At 47.3% G+C, this 15,859-nt stretch overlaps 1 protein-coding gene across 2 annotated transcripts in view; it reads left to right on the top strand.

Annotated features, from left to right (window-relative positions):
• The window catches only part of PKNOX2 (PBX/knotted 1 homeobox 2), a 173,863-nt gene that overhangs the window by 73,515 nt on the left and 84,489 nt on the right, over positions 1-15,859 (top strand). For both annotated transcript variants that reach the window (XM_045283680.1, XM_004714155.2), the window contains exon 4: positions 9,971-10,142. In XM_045283680.1, coding sequence (XP_045139615.1) covers positions 9,971-10,142 — 172 coding nt within the window. The remainder of the gene's footprint in view (positions 1-9,970; positions 10,143-15,859) is intronic.

Raw genomic sequence — 15,859 nt, 5'->3', positions numbered from 1 at the left:
CTTATTAGCTTGATGGGTTTATTTAACCCCATGGTGCTTCAGTTTGCTTATCAGGAAAATGGGATATTTATATGCAATGATCTTTAAAAAAAAAACCCAAACCTGTTACCATAAAGTTGATCCTGACTCAGAACGACCCCCATATGTTACAGCGGAGAACTAACTGCACCCTCACCTTTTTTGTCCTGTGATCACAGAAGTAGATTGCCAAGCCTTTCCGCTGAGGTACTTCTGGGTGGACTCAGGTTAGTAGTTGAGACAAACCACTTGTGCCACCCAGAGGCCCCTCACTGCAGTAAGCACATCTAAACGCACTTGGTAAGTTTGTGCAGCGGGGCCTACTGCTAGCTTACACAATGTCATCAAATGTGCCTGAGCACCTGCTCTTCGTCTCTGTCAGTGACCAGGGACAATTGGACAGAACGTGCCTCTCCACACAATCCCATCCTCTGAAGGACTTTCTCTTTGAGGACAGGCTGAGTGTCTGGCAATTTGGATAGAGAGCCCTGAACCCCTTACCAGCTACAGGACCTCTAAGAGTCCCCTCTCCTTTCTGTCTGAGTTCCCTCGCCTTAAAATGAAGAGGCTGGAAATGAGAGCCTCACCAGGAATCAAGTTTTCATTTCTTGGTCATTTTACACTTCCCGGCTTGAACGTTCCCTTTACTGAGATTTCACATTAAAAAAAAAAAAGTCCTAGGATGGGTGTTTATGAGCCAACAGAGCAGACTGTGACCTGCCCTGAGCTTCACATTTGCCAAGAATGGTCCTGCCTACCCACTTGGGGGAGGAGTTCTGGGCGGGAGCCCAGGAACCCTAACAGATGCTGGCTTCAATTTAGTCACAAGTAGAAGTCCTCTCCCAGGCAACCCAGGCAAATTCACCGCCCACTGGGCAGGGCTAAAAATACACCTACATGGTTTCCACGTCACACCTGAAGTAAAAATACATCCAACCCCAGGCTGCAGGCTCTTTCTCCTCCACTTCACTGTGCTCCCTCCATCTGGAGTCTTCCCGGGAAGGAGGCAGAGAGGGCTGGGCAAGCACCTTCCTCCGCACGCACGCTTCCCTCCCTCTGGGACCTGACCCGCCCGCTCCCACCCCCACGCAGCAGAGCCCCAGCAAGGCAGGTCCTTTTGCAGCAACCCTGGCTAGAGAGTACCAGATGGCAAGGTCTTAGCAAAGTGGAGCAAGGGTGGACCTGAGATGGGAAGAACGTTGGGATTGTTTCTCAGAACTTTCATTGAACTTCATGCATTCATTTTATTTCCACTCATTAATTCACCAAATGGCTCATTGACCCTCTGCTATGTGCCACACAGTGGCATAGTGGGTTATGCACAGGTTGCTCACCACAAGGTTAGTAGTTTGAAACCACCAGCTGCTCTTTAGGATAAAGATGAGGCGTCTACCCCCATAAGGAGTTAAAGCCCCTAAAGCTCACAAGGGCAGTTAGTTCTACCCTTGTCCTATAGGGTTGCTATGAGTTGGAATTGACTCGGTGGCAGTGAGCTGTTTGGGGTTTTGTTTGTTTGTTTTTATGTGTTGCATACGGTGCTTGACCTTTGGGAATTCAGGAAAAGACAAGACCACTGACTGGAGGCGCTCACCACATAGTGAGGAAGACAGATATGTTCACAGAGAAGTAGAGTTCGTAATAATAACGAAATAATAAACCTAATAAGGGTCATAAGGGAAATACGTTTTTTTGTTGTTGGCAGTGCTTTTTTGGTTTAAAAATGAGGCTCTGAGTTCTGATAAAGTGTAAACTGTCTCTACCACTCCTTTCTTTATTTGAATTGGCATGAGGATGGGGTTTGCCTGCCAAATGAGTCCGTGGAGATGGGAATATAAATGTATTGGAGTAGATGGTAGCGTTGTTTCTCTGAATAAAAAAGGTGCCCACACATCCTTCCAGGGAGATGGAACAAACATTAATGGGCATCTTACTAAGTCCCCAACACTCTACATTCTTCGTCATTTATTCCTTAGAGTCACCTTCATGGTAGTTGTTATCACTCTTTTATAAACAAAGAAACAGGCTCAGAGACGTTCAGAAACATGTGCAAAGCCACCGAGCATCTGACTCTAAAGCCTAAGCCTTGGTCACGTCTTCAAGCATCCCACCTCAAACAGTGCGTGGGAAAACTCCAAGTATTTCCCATGATGGTTCAGAGACGGCCATCCTGACCTTCTTTAATGTGTCCGGTGGCCCCAATGTGTCTGGAGACCCCATTGTACCGGGAAAACCTGCTCCTCAGCTTTTCCAAAGGCTGCCTTTTTTGGAAGTAAAGGGCCAGGCCTCTCCTGCTGGTGGTGCCTCTGGGTGGGCTCCCACCTCCAACCTTTACTTAGCAGCCGAGGACGGCATCATCTGAACCACTCAGGCGTCTCAGCCTTGATACATGATTGTTCGATGCCAATGCGTTCATTTGCTCTCCTGCCGTGCGTTCCACCCCCTGGCTCACCTGTCCTCATTCTAGCTAGGACAAGCCCAGAGCTTGGGCTTTTCTTAGAAGCAGCAGCAGTGGCTCCAGTAAAGAGGGAGCTCAGCTACAGCTACGGGGCTCCCCGAGTCTACCTCCACTGCCTGTGAAGCAAAGGGCAAGCGAACCCTGCACGCTCAAGGCTTAATCACAAGGAGAGGAGGTGGACGGCAGAGGCCGGCTGCCACACACTTGACTGATCCCATGATTAAGGTCTGCACTCCGGCCAAGGTCACAAAGGAAGGATGGCTGAGAGATTCAGAAGCAACGGAGTGACATGACTATGAATCACAGGGTTTATCAGCCAGAAAGAAACGCAACTCTCCCTTGGCCTGGGCCATCCTTCTCTCCACCTTCTCTCCTTGATGCGCTCTGTTCCCTTTGATGAGTCGGTCTCTGTCTCACTCTCTGTCTCCGACACTCTTTCTCTTGTTCTCTGTCACTTTGTCTCTCTAAAGCCTCTCCCTTGGCATTTTCCCCAACTCTTTTTCTGTCCGCACCATGGCCCTTAAATTCAAAGGAGCTTCAAAACGCTCATGGAAAAACAGAATTAAGAAGTAATGGAACCAAGGGCTCAAGTAGAAAGAAAAGGTTTTGAAAAAGATGATGGCAACATCTGTACAAATGTACTTGACGCAATGGATGGATGGCTTGTTGTAAGACCTGTGAGTGCCCCCCAATAAAATGATTTATTAAAAGAAAAAAAAAAGAAGAAGTAATGGAACCAAGGGCCACGTAAAAAGAAAATGTCTTGAAAAAGATAATGGCAACACACCGTATAGACATGTATAAGCCAAGTTTTCCAGCACATTTTTTATGCAGTTTTTGTGGTAAAATTAGGTGCCTTGGCTGATATTCGGGTCGGCTTATACTCAGGTATATATGGTATATACAAATGGGCTTGATACACTTGATGTATGGTTTGTTATAAGAGTTATAAGAGCTCCTGATAAAATGATTTCTAAAATACAAAGAAAATAAACTAAAAACAAAAGAAGCAATGAAATATCCCCCAAAACTTTTTAATCCCTCTCATACTGCTTCTCTGTTTCTGTTTCTACCCTAAACCAGATCCACCACCCCACCACCCCAAATTAACGCAAGTTGTCCCAGGAGGCAGGGAGATGGAAACAGTGTAATCATCTTTCCTTGAGTCCTTTTAATAAAAGGCCATGAGCCTCTGCCATATAGGAAATTTTAAGTCGAGATGATAATCTCTCAGTTCTAAAAATGACAAAGAGGTTGTGGTTTTCCACTCCAGGAGGTCTCTGAAAATGTTAAGGGATGTGCCCAGTTTATGTTCCGAATATATGCCTTGAGGTAGATTAGAATAAAGTGTGCTTCGTGGAACCTGCCCTGGCCTGCCTCAAACTTCTCTCCGGAGCCACAGCAGAGGTGGACTTTAGGATTCCTTTGCTCCGAAGAAAAAGAAAACTGGCTCTTGAAATAGGCATCTCAGTCTTTCTGCTGCTAGAGCGAGCGAGCGTGATGGACACCCCTGTAAGCGGTTCTTTTGATCTCTTGTCCTCCTTAGGGAGCCAGCCCCACATCCCCTGGCTCCAGACTGGGCCTTCTAGGCCAGTGAATCTGGGTAAGATGTACAAAATGCAAAGGCAGAAATGTCAGAAGTAATTAAACCACACGATAGTTAAACCCCTGTAGACATCAACACATCCGGTTTAATCACCTTCTTAAGCTAGCGCAAGACTGCAATTCTGTTGAGAGAAGGTCTTCATTTCTGTGGATCGTTAAAGGAAGCTGCATATCTTGAGCTTGATTTGAGTTCAGATGCTCCCGGGGAGAGGGGGTGAGGGTAGGGGTGGGGGACTCAGAAAAGAAAAAAGAAATAATAAAAAGGTGATTTGAGATCATCTTCTCTCCTTGACTCCCAAGCCCTCTTCTGCGGTCTCTCCTCCCCTCCTGCCTCTCTCCCTGCTCCTGGTAGTGCTGCCCCCACCCTCCAGCACCCAGGCGGAGGCACAGTGCTGAATGTGCTAAATTAGGCCATTAGAGAAATTCATTTCTCTTTATTAGTCTGTGTCAAATCCCTTTTATTAGTGGCTGGGAACGACCTCTCTTCTGCAGTAAAATGTCATGCCAGTTCACTCCTTTTATTTGTTCTGCACTGACGAGGCTCAAACTCTCACTGAATTAGTGTGTGAGATGTATTTCCTCCAAATTTTGAACGGCTTAAGAGAGATTGGGGTGTAGAGAGGGGCAGGTGGGAGGCTGTGTAGACAGAGAATAGAGAAGGAAAGTAGAGGGAAGGTAAAGGGTGAGGTCTTATGGGAGTCAAATGTCCTGGCCTCTTAGGAAATAAAGCCTAATGGTCATCTTTTATATCTTGTTCAATGCCTTCTGGCGCTGGGGCCAAATTTCCACATTCCTACTTACAGCTGTCTTCCACCCATGTGGGATTCATCCACAGTGGAAGAGACCCAGGTGGTGGTGGTGGGGGGTGAACCGTTAGCTAGATTCTAGTTGAACAAACTGAGGCTCAAGGGGAGCCAAGAGTAACAGAACCAAGTTCCCACACCTAAGTGGAGCCCCTTCCTTGATTCAGGCATTAGTCTAAGGTGTCCCTGCCCTACTCTGGCCCTAAACCCGAAGCTCAGCATGCTTAAAGAGTTCCTTGTGGGTGGCTGGCAGCCTCTGCTAGCCTTTTGTGGTAATGTTGGAGGGTGGCTTAGGACTTGTAAGTCAACCCTTAGGCAGGTGTAGGCTAGGCAAGGGGCACATGATTTTCCCAGAATGGGGCTGGGAATAGCTTAGCAAAGCATGATTGCATCCATAAAATCCATCTGAATCTCTGGACAACTGAGTCTGTTTCCCAAGAGGCGTGCAGGATTTCAGCCGTCTCCACCTTCAGGGCTGGGCCCCGGTGTGGTTTCATGGAGGGATTCAAGTGCAACCCAGGGCCACCTCAGCTCATGGAGACAGACCTGGGGTTGGGCGGGAAGAACCAGAATCAGGAGGGGGGCCATAAGAAGGGAGGATTGAGGAGCTGATAGTGCAGATCACTGGTCTCCCAGCCCTATTCTCCAGTGCTCAGGCTCCTGGGGAGGGATGTCGAAGGGGTTGGCTGCCCACATCTATGCTACCCCTGCCTGTCTTCCATGGACCCTTAGTGATCTTAAAGGGGGAGAACAGAAAGCATGCTTCTCTCTTCTGAGAGAGATCAGAAACACCCACCTCCAGATAATGGTCACCTCCACCTATTCTGGAGAGAGTTGAAAGAGGTTATGAGATGGACCCATAATGCATAGCTCTGCCTGGAAGGCTCTGTGCCCATTGTAAGTGGCAATGCTGGCCACCACCTCCACAGACAAGCATTGTCAGAGCCTTATCATGTGCCCTCTGCTTACCTCTTCATCCTCCTCTTCCTCCCACCTAATTTGGTCCACCTACACCTGCCTGGATTTTGTTCCTGAAACGTGCCAAGTTCATTCCTATCTAAAGTGCTGTGTTATTGCTTTTCTTGTTCTTGGAACATCCAGCCCTCTGCTCTCTGCAAGACTACCTTCACATCATTCAAGGCTTAACTTAAATGCTACCCCTCAGAGAGGCCTTTCCTGAGCACCCTAAGTGAAGCTTCTTCCCTTGGGGACACAGAGCACAGCAGAGACCATCTTCTTCCCTCACCCCAACCCTAGTTCTAGTAGTAGGGGCCGAAGGACTCAGTTGCCACAGATCCCGCTTCTTCAGCAGGCACACATCACCTGTACTGTGTACACAGAACATACAGCCCACACACATAACATGCACATGTTCACCCATGCTGCATGCAGTATAAGACATATACACTGTATTCACAGCACACAAAATCAGTCCCCAAATTGCATGCACACAGCCCAGGCATGAATACATACTCACATATACAACACGGTGTGTGTGTGTGTGTGTGTACAAAATAAAAACATACATGAAATCCCATCTAGACAACACTCACATCCTAACTCCCCTTGGCTGCATATGCTTAACCAAGGCACACACATAGGCGCACGCAAGCCGAGCATGCTCTCTTCCTTCAGCAGCTGACCGCTGCTTGTGAAAGGGGACTGCGCAGTGAGTGTGCTGCTGCAGGGGGCTGGGGGCTCAGGACTGCACTCCCACCACCTGGCACGAGGCTACAGATTATTAGCTCCTGGTAATTTAGTGCCCTTGTACAGAGTCGATTTGTGCCTTTCATTCCTAATTGATCTAGTGGCTGTTTAAATGGCAGCAGGCATCTGTTGAGAGTAGGAAGGTTCATAAGGCACAATAATTCATAACACCGCCTGGAATTTGCCTTTCATGTCCCTTAGCTAAACCACTGCAGGGCTCTGCTTCAATTACAGCCACTGAGGCTTTCTTTGGTATTCCACTCAGGGCCAGGAGAATCTTGCATTAAACTGGGATCAGGTTAGATTAGACTATAATATGCCATGGTATTAGTGGCTGCAAACGGAGACTTATACTGGAGTTTAGCCCCTTCACCTGGTTTTCTCTTTGTCTTCAGCCAGATAACTAAGCTAACCCATTGCTTCCTCAACCAGCTTCCTAGTGGGGCTGAGGAGATCTTTTAGCAATTCGGGGCTGCAGGTAGGCTCTCCCCAGACTCGCACCCCCTTTTCCTTGTGCACTCAGCCTATAGCACTGGTGCCACCTCTTTATGTATTAGGCCCAAATCAAACGTTAAAGAGATCATCTCCAGGGGCAGGTGCTGGCAGGTCAAGCAACTCATCTGAAGCAGGAATTTCTCTCCTCTTACCCACCATGACACTTGCTTCTCACCAAAAGTTTGGTGGTTCAAATCCACCTGTGAGAGTCTGCTTCCTTAAGATGTATAGGCTTAGAAACCTTATGCGACAGTATCCCTTAGACCTCTAGGGTCACGATGAATTGGAATCAGCTAGATGGTAATGGGTTTGGGTTGGGTTTGGGGTTTACCTATCACTGAGCCTGGTTTTTGTTTGTTTGTTTTAAACTAAACATAAAGTAAATCTGTTGGCATCAAGTCAATTCCAACCCATGGCAACCCAACATGTTACAGAGCCAAACAGTTCCATAGGGTCTTCTCGTCTGTAATCTCTCTTCCATAGGACTGCTGGGTAAGCTCAAACCATCAACCTTTCAGTTAGTAGTCAAATGCAAACCATTTGTACCTCCCAGGCACCCAAGTCCGTTAGACCAGGGAGGGATGTTTATGAGTGTGGATAGAACAAGACACTTTCTGTCTCCCTGCCTGGGACTACTAGAATCTCAGGATGGGACAGACTGTTCCTGGTTTCCCCTATGACATACAACACCTGTGGACTGGATGGTCAGCCCTCTCTCAGTGCATACATCGTAGTGTGCTGGAGAGGAAAGCACGGTCTGTTTTCTCTCCAAGGCGCCCTGCACTGCCCACTGTGGTAACCACTAGACACATGAACCGATTGAAATTAAACTTAAACAAGATTTCATTTGAGTCCTAACCGCCGCATTTCAAGTACTCAGGACCAGATCTGCTGAACGGCTAGCATATTTGGGCAGCCGAAATTATAGAACATTTCCATCATTGAGGAAAGTTCTGCACAGTAAAAAGGTCTGGGCACTGGGACACATTCCCCTTCATCTTCTACTAAGAAGAGCTTGCCTTAAAAAAAAAGGGGGGGGGGCTAGTTTGATAGCCCCAGGAGACTAAGGAAAGAAAACACAGAGAGATGTGCAGATGGAATTTGGAACCTCACTGGCAGGGAACAGAGCTCTCCAGAGTCCAGTGTCTTTAGTCCATCCGCATCCATGCAGACGTGCTGAACTCTGAGATATAGAAATTCACACATGCTATAGAAATAAATACAATAGATCCCCACACATGCACATAAGCAGACCATAGGTGGCATGCATTCAATGAGTACTTGTCAAGATCCACATATTCTGCTGGGGTGTGGACATGCAGTGATGAATAAAGTGGGTTTGATTTCTGCCCTCACATAGTTCGAGGTGTAGTAGGAAAGGCAGCTGACGAAAACCTCAGGGTGCTTAGCAGCAGAACTAAGGGGAGTCAGAGATGCTTTCCAGAATTGGCCATGCCCAAGATCAGACCCATAGAGCTGTTTAGTAGGTCCTTCAGCTCACGTAGATACACAGATACATTATAGAGACATACACACACACTCCTATGGATGCTTTTCCATTCATGGACTCCGACTCATTTAGTCACTCCTACTGTAAGCATGCATGGACAAGGGTCTAGGGATACAAGGATCATTAAGACAGGTAAGACCTTCACGAAAAACAGTGAACAAGTAACTATGCAAATAGTCGTTTAATTATAGTTGTCCTAAATAGGTAATGATGAAATATTGCAGGAATATATTAACATAGGTAATTGGGGTGTCTGACCTAAATGGACCCTGCCAAAAGATGCAGGACAAGTGGAGACGTGTGCTTACAAAGTGTGGACAAGCATTGTGGCCATGCATACAGATTCTGCCCTCAGTTGATTCCAGATAGGACTTTTCTGGACACTTCCTACATTTCCTTTCTGGGGTGACCTAAACCAGAAATGGGTGCCTAAAGGGTTGTAACCCATCACTCCCTCTCCATATCCATCCCGCTTACCAGGCCCAAAGGAGCATTCTAGCAGAATATGTATATCTTGATCAGTACTTGTCCAATACATACATGCTACCTGTGGGTACGCTTATGTGCACAGCACAGTTATTTCCATGTGGTTGTTGTTGTTAGGTGTGTCAAGTCAGTTCCGACACAATAGCGCGTGGTCCTGTGCCATCCTCACAATTGTTTCTGTAGTTGAACCTGCTGTTGCAGCCACTGTGCCCATCTTGTCGAGGGTCTTCCTCTCTCTGCTGCCCCTCCCCTTTACCAAGCATGGCGTTCTTCTCCAGGGACTGGTCTCTCCTGACAGCATGTCCACAGGGCATGCAACGAAGTCTCACCATCCTTGCTTCTCAGGAGCCTTCTGGTTGAACTTCGTCCGAGACAGATGTTTGTTCTTTGACAGTTCGTGATATTTTCATTGCTTTCGGCCCGCACCACAAGTCAAAAGCGTTGATTTGTATACAATATTTCTTATTCAGTGTCCAAGTTTCACATGGATATGAGTAGATTTTAAAGACTATGGCTTAGGCTAAGTGCTTCTTAGTCCTCAAAGTAACATCCTTTAAAGACGGCTTCATTTCCATAGCATGTGTGAATTACTGTAGCTCAAAATTCAGCATATGTGCATATATGTAAACGGGCAATGTATACATGTATATGTATATCTGGAGATGCCCGTGGGTGGGAATTGAAGCCTTCTGGGACCCCAGGAATCAGGATATTGGAGCCTCATACCAGGGAATGCTGGGCATGAAATTCTGCCATTTAGGTTACCCATCAAGCCCAAGAACGTTTTCAAGGAGCGGGGCCTTGGAGCCTTCAAAGGAAGGTGGGCAGGGGACTCCAGCCAGCAGCTGATCTCTGTGTGTGCACATGTGTGAGCTCTTGCTATCCCCGCAGGCACCCTCTTTTCCCTCTCCTGACGTTGCTGTTTGAGAAGTGTGAACAGGCCACCCAGGGCTCAGAGTGCATCACCTCGGCCAGCTTTGATGTGGACATCGAGAACTTTGTTCACCAGCAGGAACAGGAGCACAAGCCCTTCTTCAGCGATGACCCCGAACTGGACAATCTGGTAAAGACCCTCCAAATGCCACGTTGGCTTCCTACCCTCTCATTCTTTCCTATTGCCATAGAAATGCCATGTTCATTAGTTTATATAATAACATTGTGAGGGAGCACTATGTGGCGGGCACTAGATGCACTAGATTCCAGGTTCTAGAAGCTGAGAACCATTTCTGAGTTCCCTAAGATTACTGTTCCATGCAGAAGTTTTACTGCAGAAGTGCTCCCCCTTTCTGGGTGGCATCCCTACCCTCTTATAATACTCACACCAAACCCAAACAGAGAAGACAAACCCGCTCTCGTCAGGTTGATGGTGACCCTGTATGGCAGAGGAGAACTGCTCCATAGGTTTTCCAAGGCGGCCATCTTCCTAGAAGCAGGTGGCCCCATCGGTCACCCACAGAGGAAGTCATGAGTTCAGGCCACTAAATTTTTGGCTAGAAACCAAGTGCTTAACCCACTGTGCCACCAAGACTCCTTAGAGAAGGGGAGGGTCATAACAGCCAGAGTGTCTGGGGTGATTCTAAGGGCTGGAGTCCTGGCACATTCGTTACCTGTTTTGAGCTGCCCCGAGAGGCGGTGATGACTGGGCAGTGTTGAGTCAGGTGTTCAAGCCACTCAGAGACCCAGAGATACAGGCATGTAGGGAAGATGCCTGGAAAAGGTCCTATCTATTTTGGGTGGAGAAAGAGGCACAGTAAATCAGATTTAAAACCTACTTTGACAGCCAGACCATCACTTCAGATTTATGAAGTGCATGCTCTTGGCCTTCATCATCTGGAAATTGGGATTTCATAAACTAAATTGGGCTGTGAACCTGCGTTTCTTAAGTTTCCAGGACAATTTCCATCATCAGTTGGGTTGGATAACCAATGAGAAAGATGGCATCTAAAAGTTTCATCTATCCCTAGGAACTTGGACAGAAGGAGAGTGCTAGCGGAGCTTCTCTGTCCAATCATGCTAGAAAGACTCATCCTGGGATCATGAGCCACGGTGTTTGATTGTCCATGGATAGACCACCCAGATCATGCACAGCAAATCTGAAAATTCTGTAAAAGTCACACCCCTACACACACATACGAATACACTGATTCAAATGTTGACCTCTTGTTTCCAGGATTTGGCTTAGCTTATACCTGCTCCCCAAAGGGAAGGGAACCTAGAAAAACAAACATGGTTCCAGAATGAAAGTGCACACAGAGAGAGATACAACACACCTGTAAAACGGGTGCAAGTGACTTCGGTATTATTCTGTGTTATGCATTACCCACCCTTCTGCTGTTGAGCATGGTACTTTAATGAGTTCATAAGACCTACTGGGAGAGCCTACACTGGCCTGGAAATTTGTGAGGTATTACATGGTCTGGTGTTTCGAGGGAGGGAGCAGGACTCAGCAAGAGGATAAATGCTGTCAGAGCAGCTGAAGGTCCCAGCTGCCTCTGCTCACTCACCCTCCTCCCTGCAGGGTTCCCTGGAGGGTTCCTACTATCTCTCAGGCCTCGCTGCTCCCAACTCCCCATCCATTGGAAAAACTCACCCCAGGCAAGTTCTCCCACTAGTCTAATGTGAAATGCATGCTAGTCTGCCCCTGGCCAGCTTTTTGGATGATGATGACGATGGAAGAATGAAGGCATAAAGCAGGTTTATGGAGTCTAGACCCATAGCAGCCAAGGCAGGTACCTCACCTTCCACTCGCAAGACACTGAACTCTGGATCAGTGAGGAAACGCCTAAAGTCAGACCGAGTAACAGGAAAGAGCCAAAACCCTCTTCAGGGGACTGTGTGCTGGTGTTAGTCACACCGGTTCCATCTCATGTGTGCGGAGGAGAAGGGTCCCATACGGATTTTCAGAGAGGTGACTTTTGGAAGCAGATCACAGGGCCTTATTTCTGAGGTACCTCTAGGTAGGTTTAAATTGCCAACCTTTCAGTTAGTAGTCCAGGGCTTAATTATTTGTGCCACGTAGGGGCTGGCTGTCTAAGGGAAATAAATCTCGCACCCCTTCTTTGCCAGGTAAATTGTAAAAGACCCACTGAAGAAGGGCCCCTATTGTAGTAGAGCCGAGAGAAACGTCCAAAGGTGGGCAGCTGTGTTTCCCCTTCCCCACACTTCGAGGAGTTCTCCGAATTCTTTTTAACTCAAAGAATGTTCTCCCTTCAGTCCACAAGACCTGAGTATCTGTGATGTGGCAAGCCTGACTCGAAGACACGAGGTTACAGAGACTTTCCTAAAAGCCCAAGAACACTGGTGTTCCCTGGTCTTCGTCTCGTGTGGCTGAGCTGGGAGGCGTCCTGCCGGCATGAGCCAGCTGGACGAGTGGTATACTGGACATACCGTCCTTTCGGGGATGGGGACCCTTTGTCCTGCCAAGAGTCCTTTGGTCGTTTATCAGATCATTCACAGGCCGTACAAAAGCATCGACTTAAGAACAATTGTAAGGTGGCAGTGGGCCAGGCCGAGTTTTGCTCTGTTTTACACAAGATCGAGTCCACAGCACCTATAACAACAACACGCCTGGGGACTGGACACCCCCCGCCCTGCTCTCTGTGCACCAGATCCGCGTAGCTGAGGGGGACTGAGCCATAAACGGAAATGTTTGGAAAGAGCACGGAGAAAAGATCCGAACCTGGCTTCACTAATTATTATCTGTGTGTCTTTGATGCCTTAAGTCCTTTGAAGTTCAGTTTCGTCATCCACAGATCTAATCACACCTATCTAATGTGATTGTAATAAGAATAACAATCAAAGAAGAGATGGCCTGTGGAAATGACCTTAAAAATGCTCGGCACTCACAAGCTTAAGCAGCATCTCCAGGGCCCCTCAAAGAGATGTGGCCTCAGACACAGAAAGTTTATTTGGGGTGTCAAGCAGCGCCCTTTGCCAGCTCCCTACTTCTCGTCTTGTGATGGGAGGCGGGATTAAGAGGCCAGCCACAGGAGCCATCATTAGAACAAGAATCATGTCGCCAGCACAGCTGAGATACACATAATTAGAAATTAGAAAAAGGTCAGATCGCGTCATTATCAGCTCAATCAGCTGCTGAGTGCCACAGTCAGTTAATTTGGCATCTGTATTTTTTACAACCCCATACACGTAGCCCAACGGACTGTAACTCTTTACCCGGACAGATATACTGCGTAACTGAGCAGGGACATAAAATGAGAGACCCCAAGCAAATGAGCTGAGATAATTGAGAGATTTATTTTTTATATATGTGTGTGTCAGGGTGGCTTTCCTTTGCCCTTGAATATTGACTTTCATAGATGAGACTGTCAGGAGGGCACTTGGATCCCCCCCCAAGCTCTGTCACTTAGTATATCCCATCCCCAGACCCTAGGTAGAGCCTCACTCTGGTTCTGTTTTCTTCCAAGCCCAGTAAACCCTAACCATGACCACTCCAACCATCCCCACTATACCAAACCAACCATTCAGAGATGTAGCTTCTCTCCCCGAGCTTGTCACTCTCCTCCCCTTCAAGAATATAGCTCTGTCATCCCGGCCCAGGGCCCTGCTTCTACACAATTTCCCATGAGAGAAAGTACCTAAACTCTCCCAGAGCTGCCTCAAAGATGCCCACAGTATAGAGAGTCCAGAGGAAATGTCTCTCCTCTGCGTGCTCAGCTGCTCTCACAGCACCTGTGCTGGAGGAGAGAGGAGCAAAGGAAGTTGGCTGCTGCACTGCGTAGTGCAGAGCAGAGCAGCCCCGCAGGGTTTTCAAGGATGTAACTATCTATGAGAGATGATCTCCAGGTTTTTCTCCCGACGGGCCACTCCATCAACAGAAGAGTGCTTAACCACTGCACCACCAGGCCATCTCACCGAAAAGCCATGGGCTGGAGAGCGTGGGAAGGCAGCCATCAGATGAAACAGGAGTCCCACATAGTGCAAACATTGAGCCCACGCTGCTGCTAACAGAAAGGCAGAGGGTGGAGTCTGCCTTAGAAGAAAGTTTTGGTAACAAAACTGTAGCCATTGAAACCCCTCTGGAGCACAGTCTAGTCTGACACACACGGGATTACTATGAGTCAGGGTTGACTCGAGGGTGACCTTTTTTGATTTTTGATGAAAGAAGTCTGTCCCACCCCTCATTTTATAGATGGGGGAACTGATATGCAAAAGGGGGACGGGACTTGTCATGACCAGAACCCAGGTCCCCTGACTCCTGGGTTATGCTTCTTTCTTAACTTATACCACCTCTCTTCTTCCGGGGGCACCCAAGCCCTTATTTAAAAATTGTATCACTGGTACTCCTCCCCCTGGTACTCACACTCACTCTCTGCCCCCTTGTCCGTCCCCATCTCAATGCTGTGGGATAGCAGCTTCACAAGGACTATGCTACACTGGCCCTGTGGGCTCCCCTGGGAAAAGATTGTCTCTATTCTTCATACTGTCTACTCCAGTCTTTGCACTGACCCTGGACTCCCTGAGACTACTCTTACCATGGGTCCAGCATGCTCTGACTGGTGGTTGGTAAAGTTTGTGAAATTTACAAGTTCCTCAACCCCTTTGAAAGGCAGAACCTTTTTGTTTTATAAAATTTGATTTACAAGCCCCTAGTTCAGGGCCAAGGCTTTATATATTATGCAAGATTTCAAACCGAGGCCATAAAACTTATGGTTTCAGTTTCATGCATGGAATTTTTTATGTGTAAAATTTTTAACATTTATGGGGCATGTTTTAATGAGACTCTCAAGTGGCTCAGGGGACAGATTATCACTGCCTGACCGCAAAGCCAGGTCCCAAACAGGGACCCTCGGGTCCCTGTGCCCACTTTATCCTACCTATGGCTCTAAGGTAACATGGCCTGAAGCGTAAGGCTATGGACAAGGAGGAACACGAAGGGGCCAACTCTGAGCACAGGGCCCACAGGGCCCACAGGGACCTGGGGGCAGCCCCCTTCAGAGAGCACTCAATCCTGCCCTTCATCCAGGCTCCCTTTGCCCAGACAGGAGCAGAAAATCCAAGAAAGAATTAAGAAGTAAGAATAATCAAAACTGAAAATAATGAACAATTCTGGAGCACTTGCAAGGTGTCAGGTCTCTTTAGAAACCCTTTACATGTACTATCTTAGTTAATCCTTTTGTGCAAACCCACAAGGCGCATGAGGAAATTGAGATGAGAGGTGAAACACTAGCTTGAGATCGCACAGCTACTGCCTGGCAGAGGCGGGGCTCAAATGCCCAATCCCACTCCAGCGTCCACTCTTTCTCTGCAGTTACACTGCCCTATAACTACTATCTTTCTGAGTGCCAGGTCTTGTGCTTAGTTTTTTAGCTACAGCTCACTTAATCCTCAGTGCAAGACAATGAGGGAGGCACTATCATACCCTCAATGTTATAAATGAGGACGCCAAAGTTCAGCAATGGTGTACATTGTTTAAGGTCTCACAATAGGTAGAAGACCTAAGACCCTGAGATTCCAAAATTGATTGTTCTTGAGAACTCTTCATTAAATTTAATTCTCATAATTGCCCTATGGTGTAGTTATTGTTATATTTTTATTCCCATTTTGTTGCTGCTGCTGCTGCCAAGCTTCCCCATCCATACACATATAGACACTCCTGGCTACCCTATGTATAATTAGATCTGACCATAAATCCATAGGGTTTTCAACTGCTGAGATAGATAGATAGATAGATAGACAGATAGATGATAGATAGACAGATAGATGATAGATAGATAGATGATAGATAGAGAGAGAGAGAGAGAGAGAGATAGATAGATAGAT

The sequence above is a fragment of the Echinops telfairi genome, unplaced genomic scaffold (genome assembly GCF_000313985.2).
Source record: "Echinops telfairi isolate 266 unplaced genomic scaffold, ASM31398v2 ScPeMD7_7465;HRSCAF=8503, whole genome shotgun sequence".
NCBI lineage: Eukaryota > Metazoa > Chordata > Mammalia > Afrosoricida > Tenrecidae > Echinops > Echinops telfairi.
This window is presented reverse-complemented; position numbering and strand designations above follow the sequence as displayed.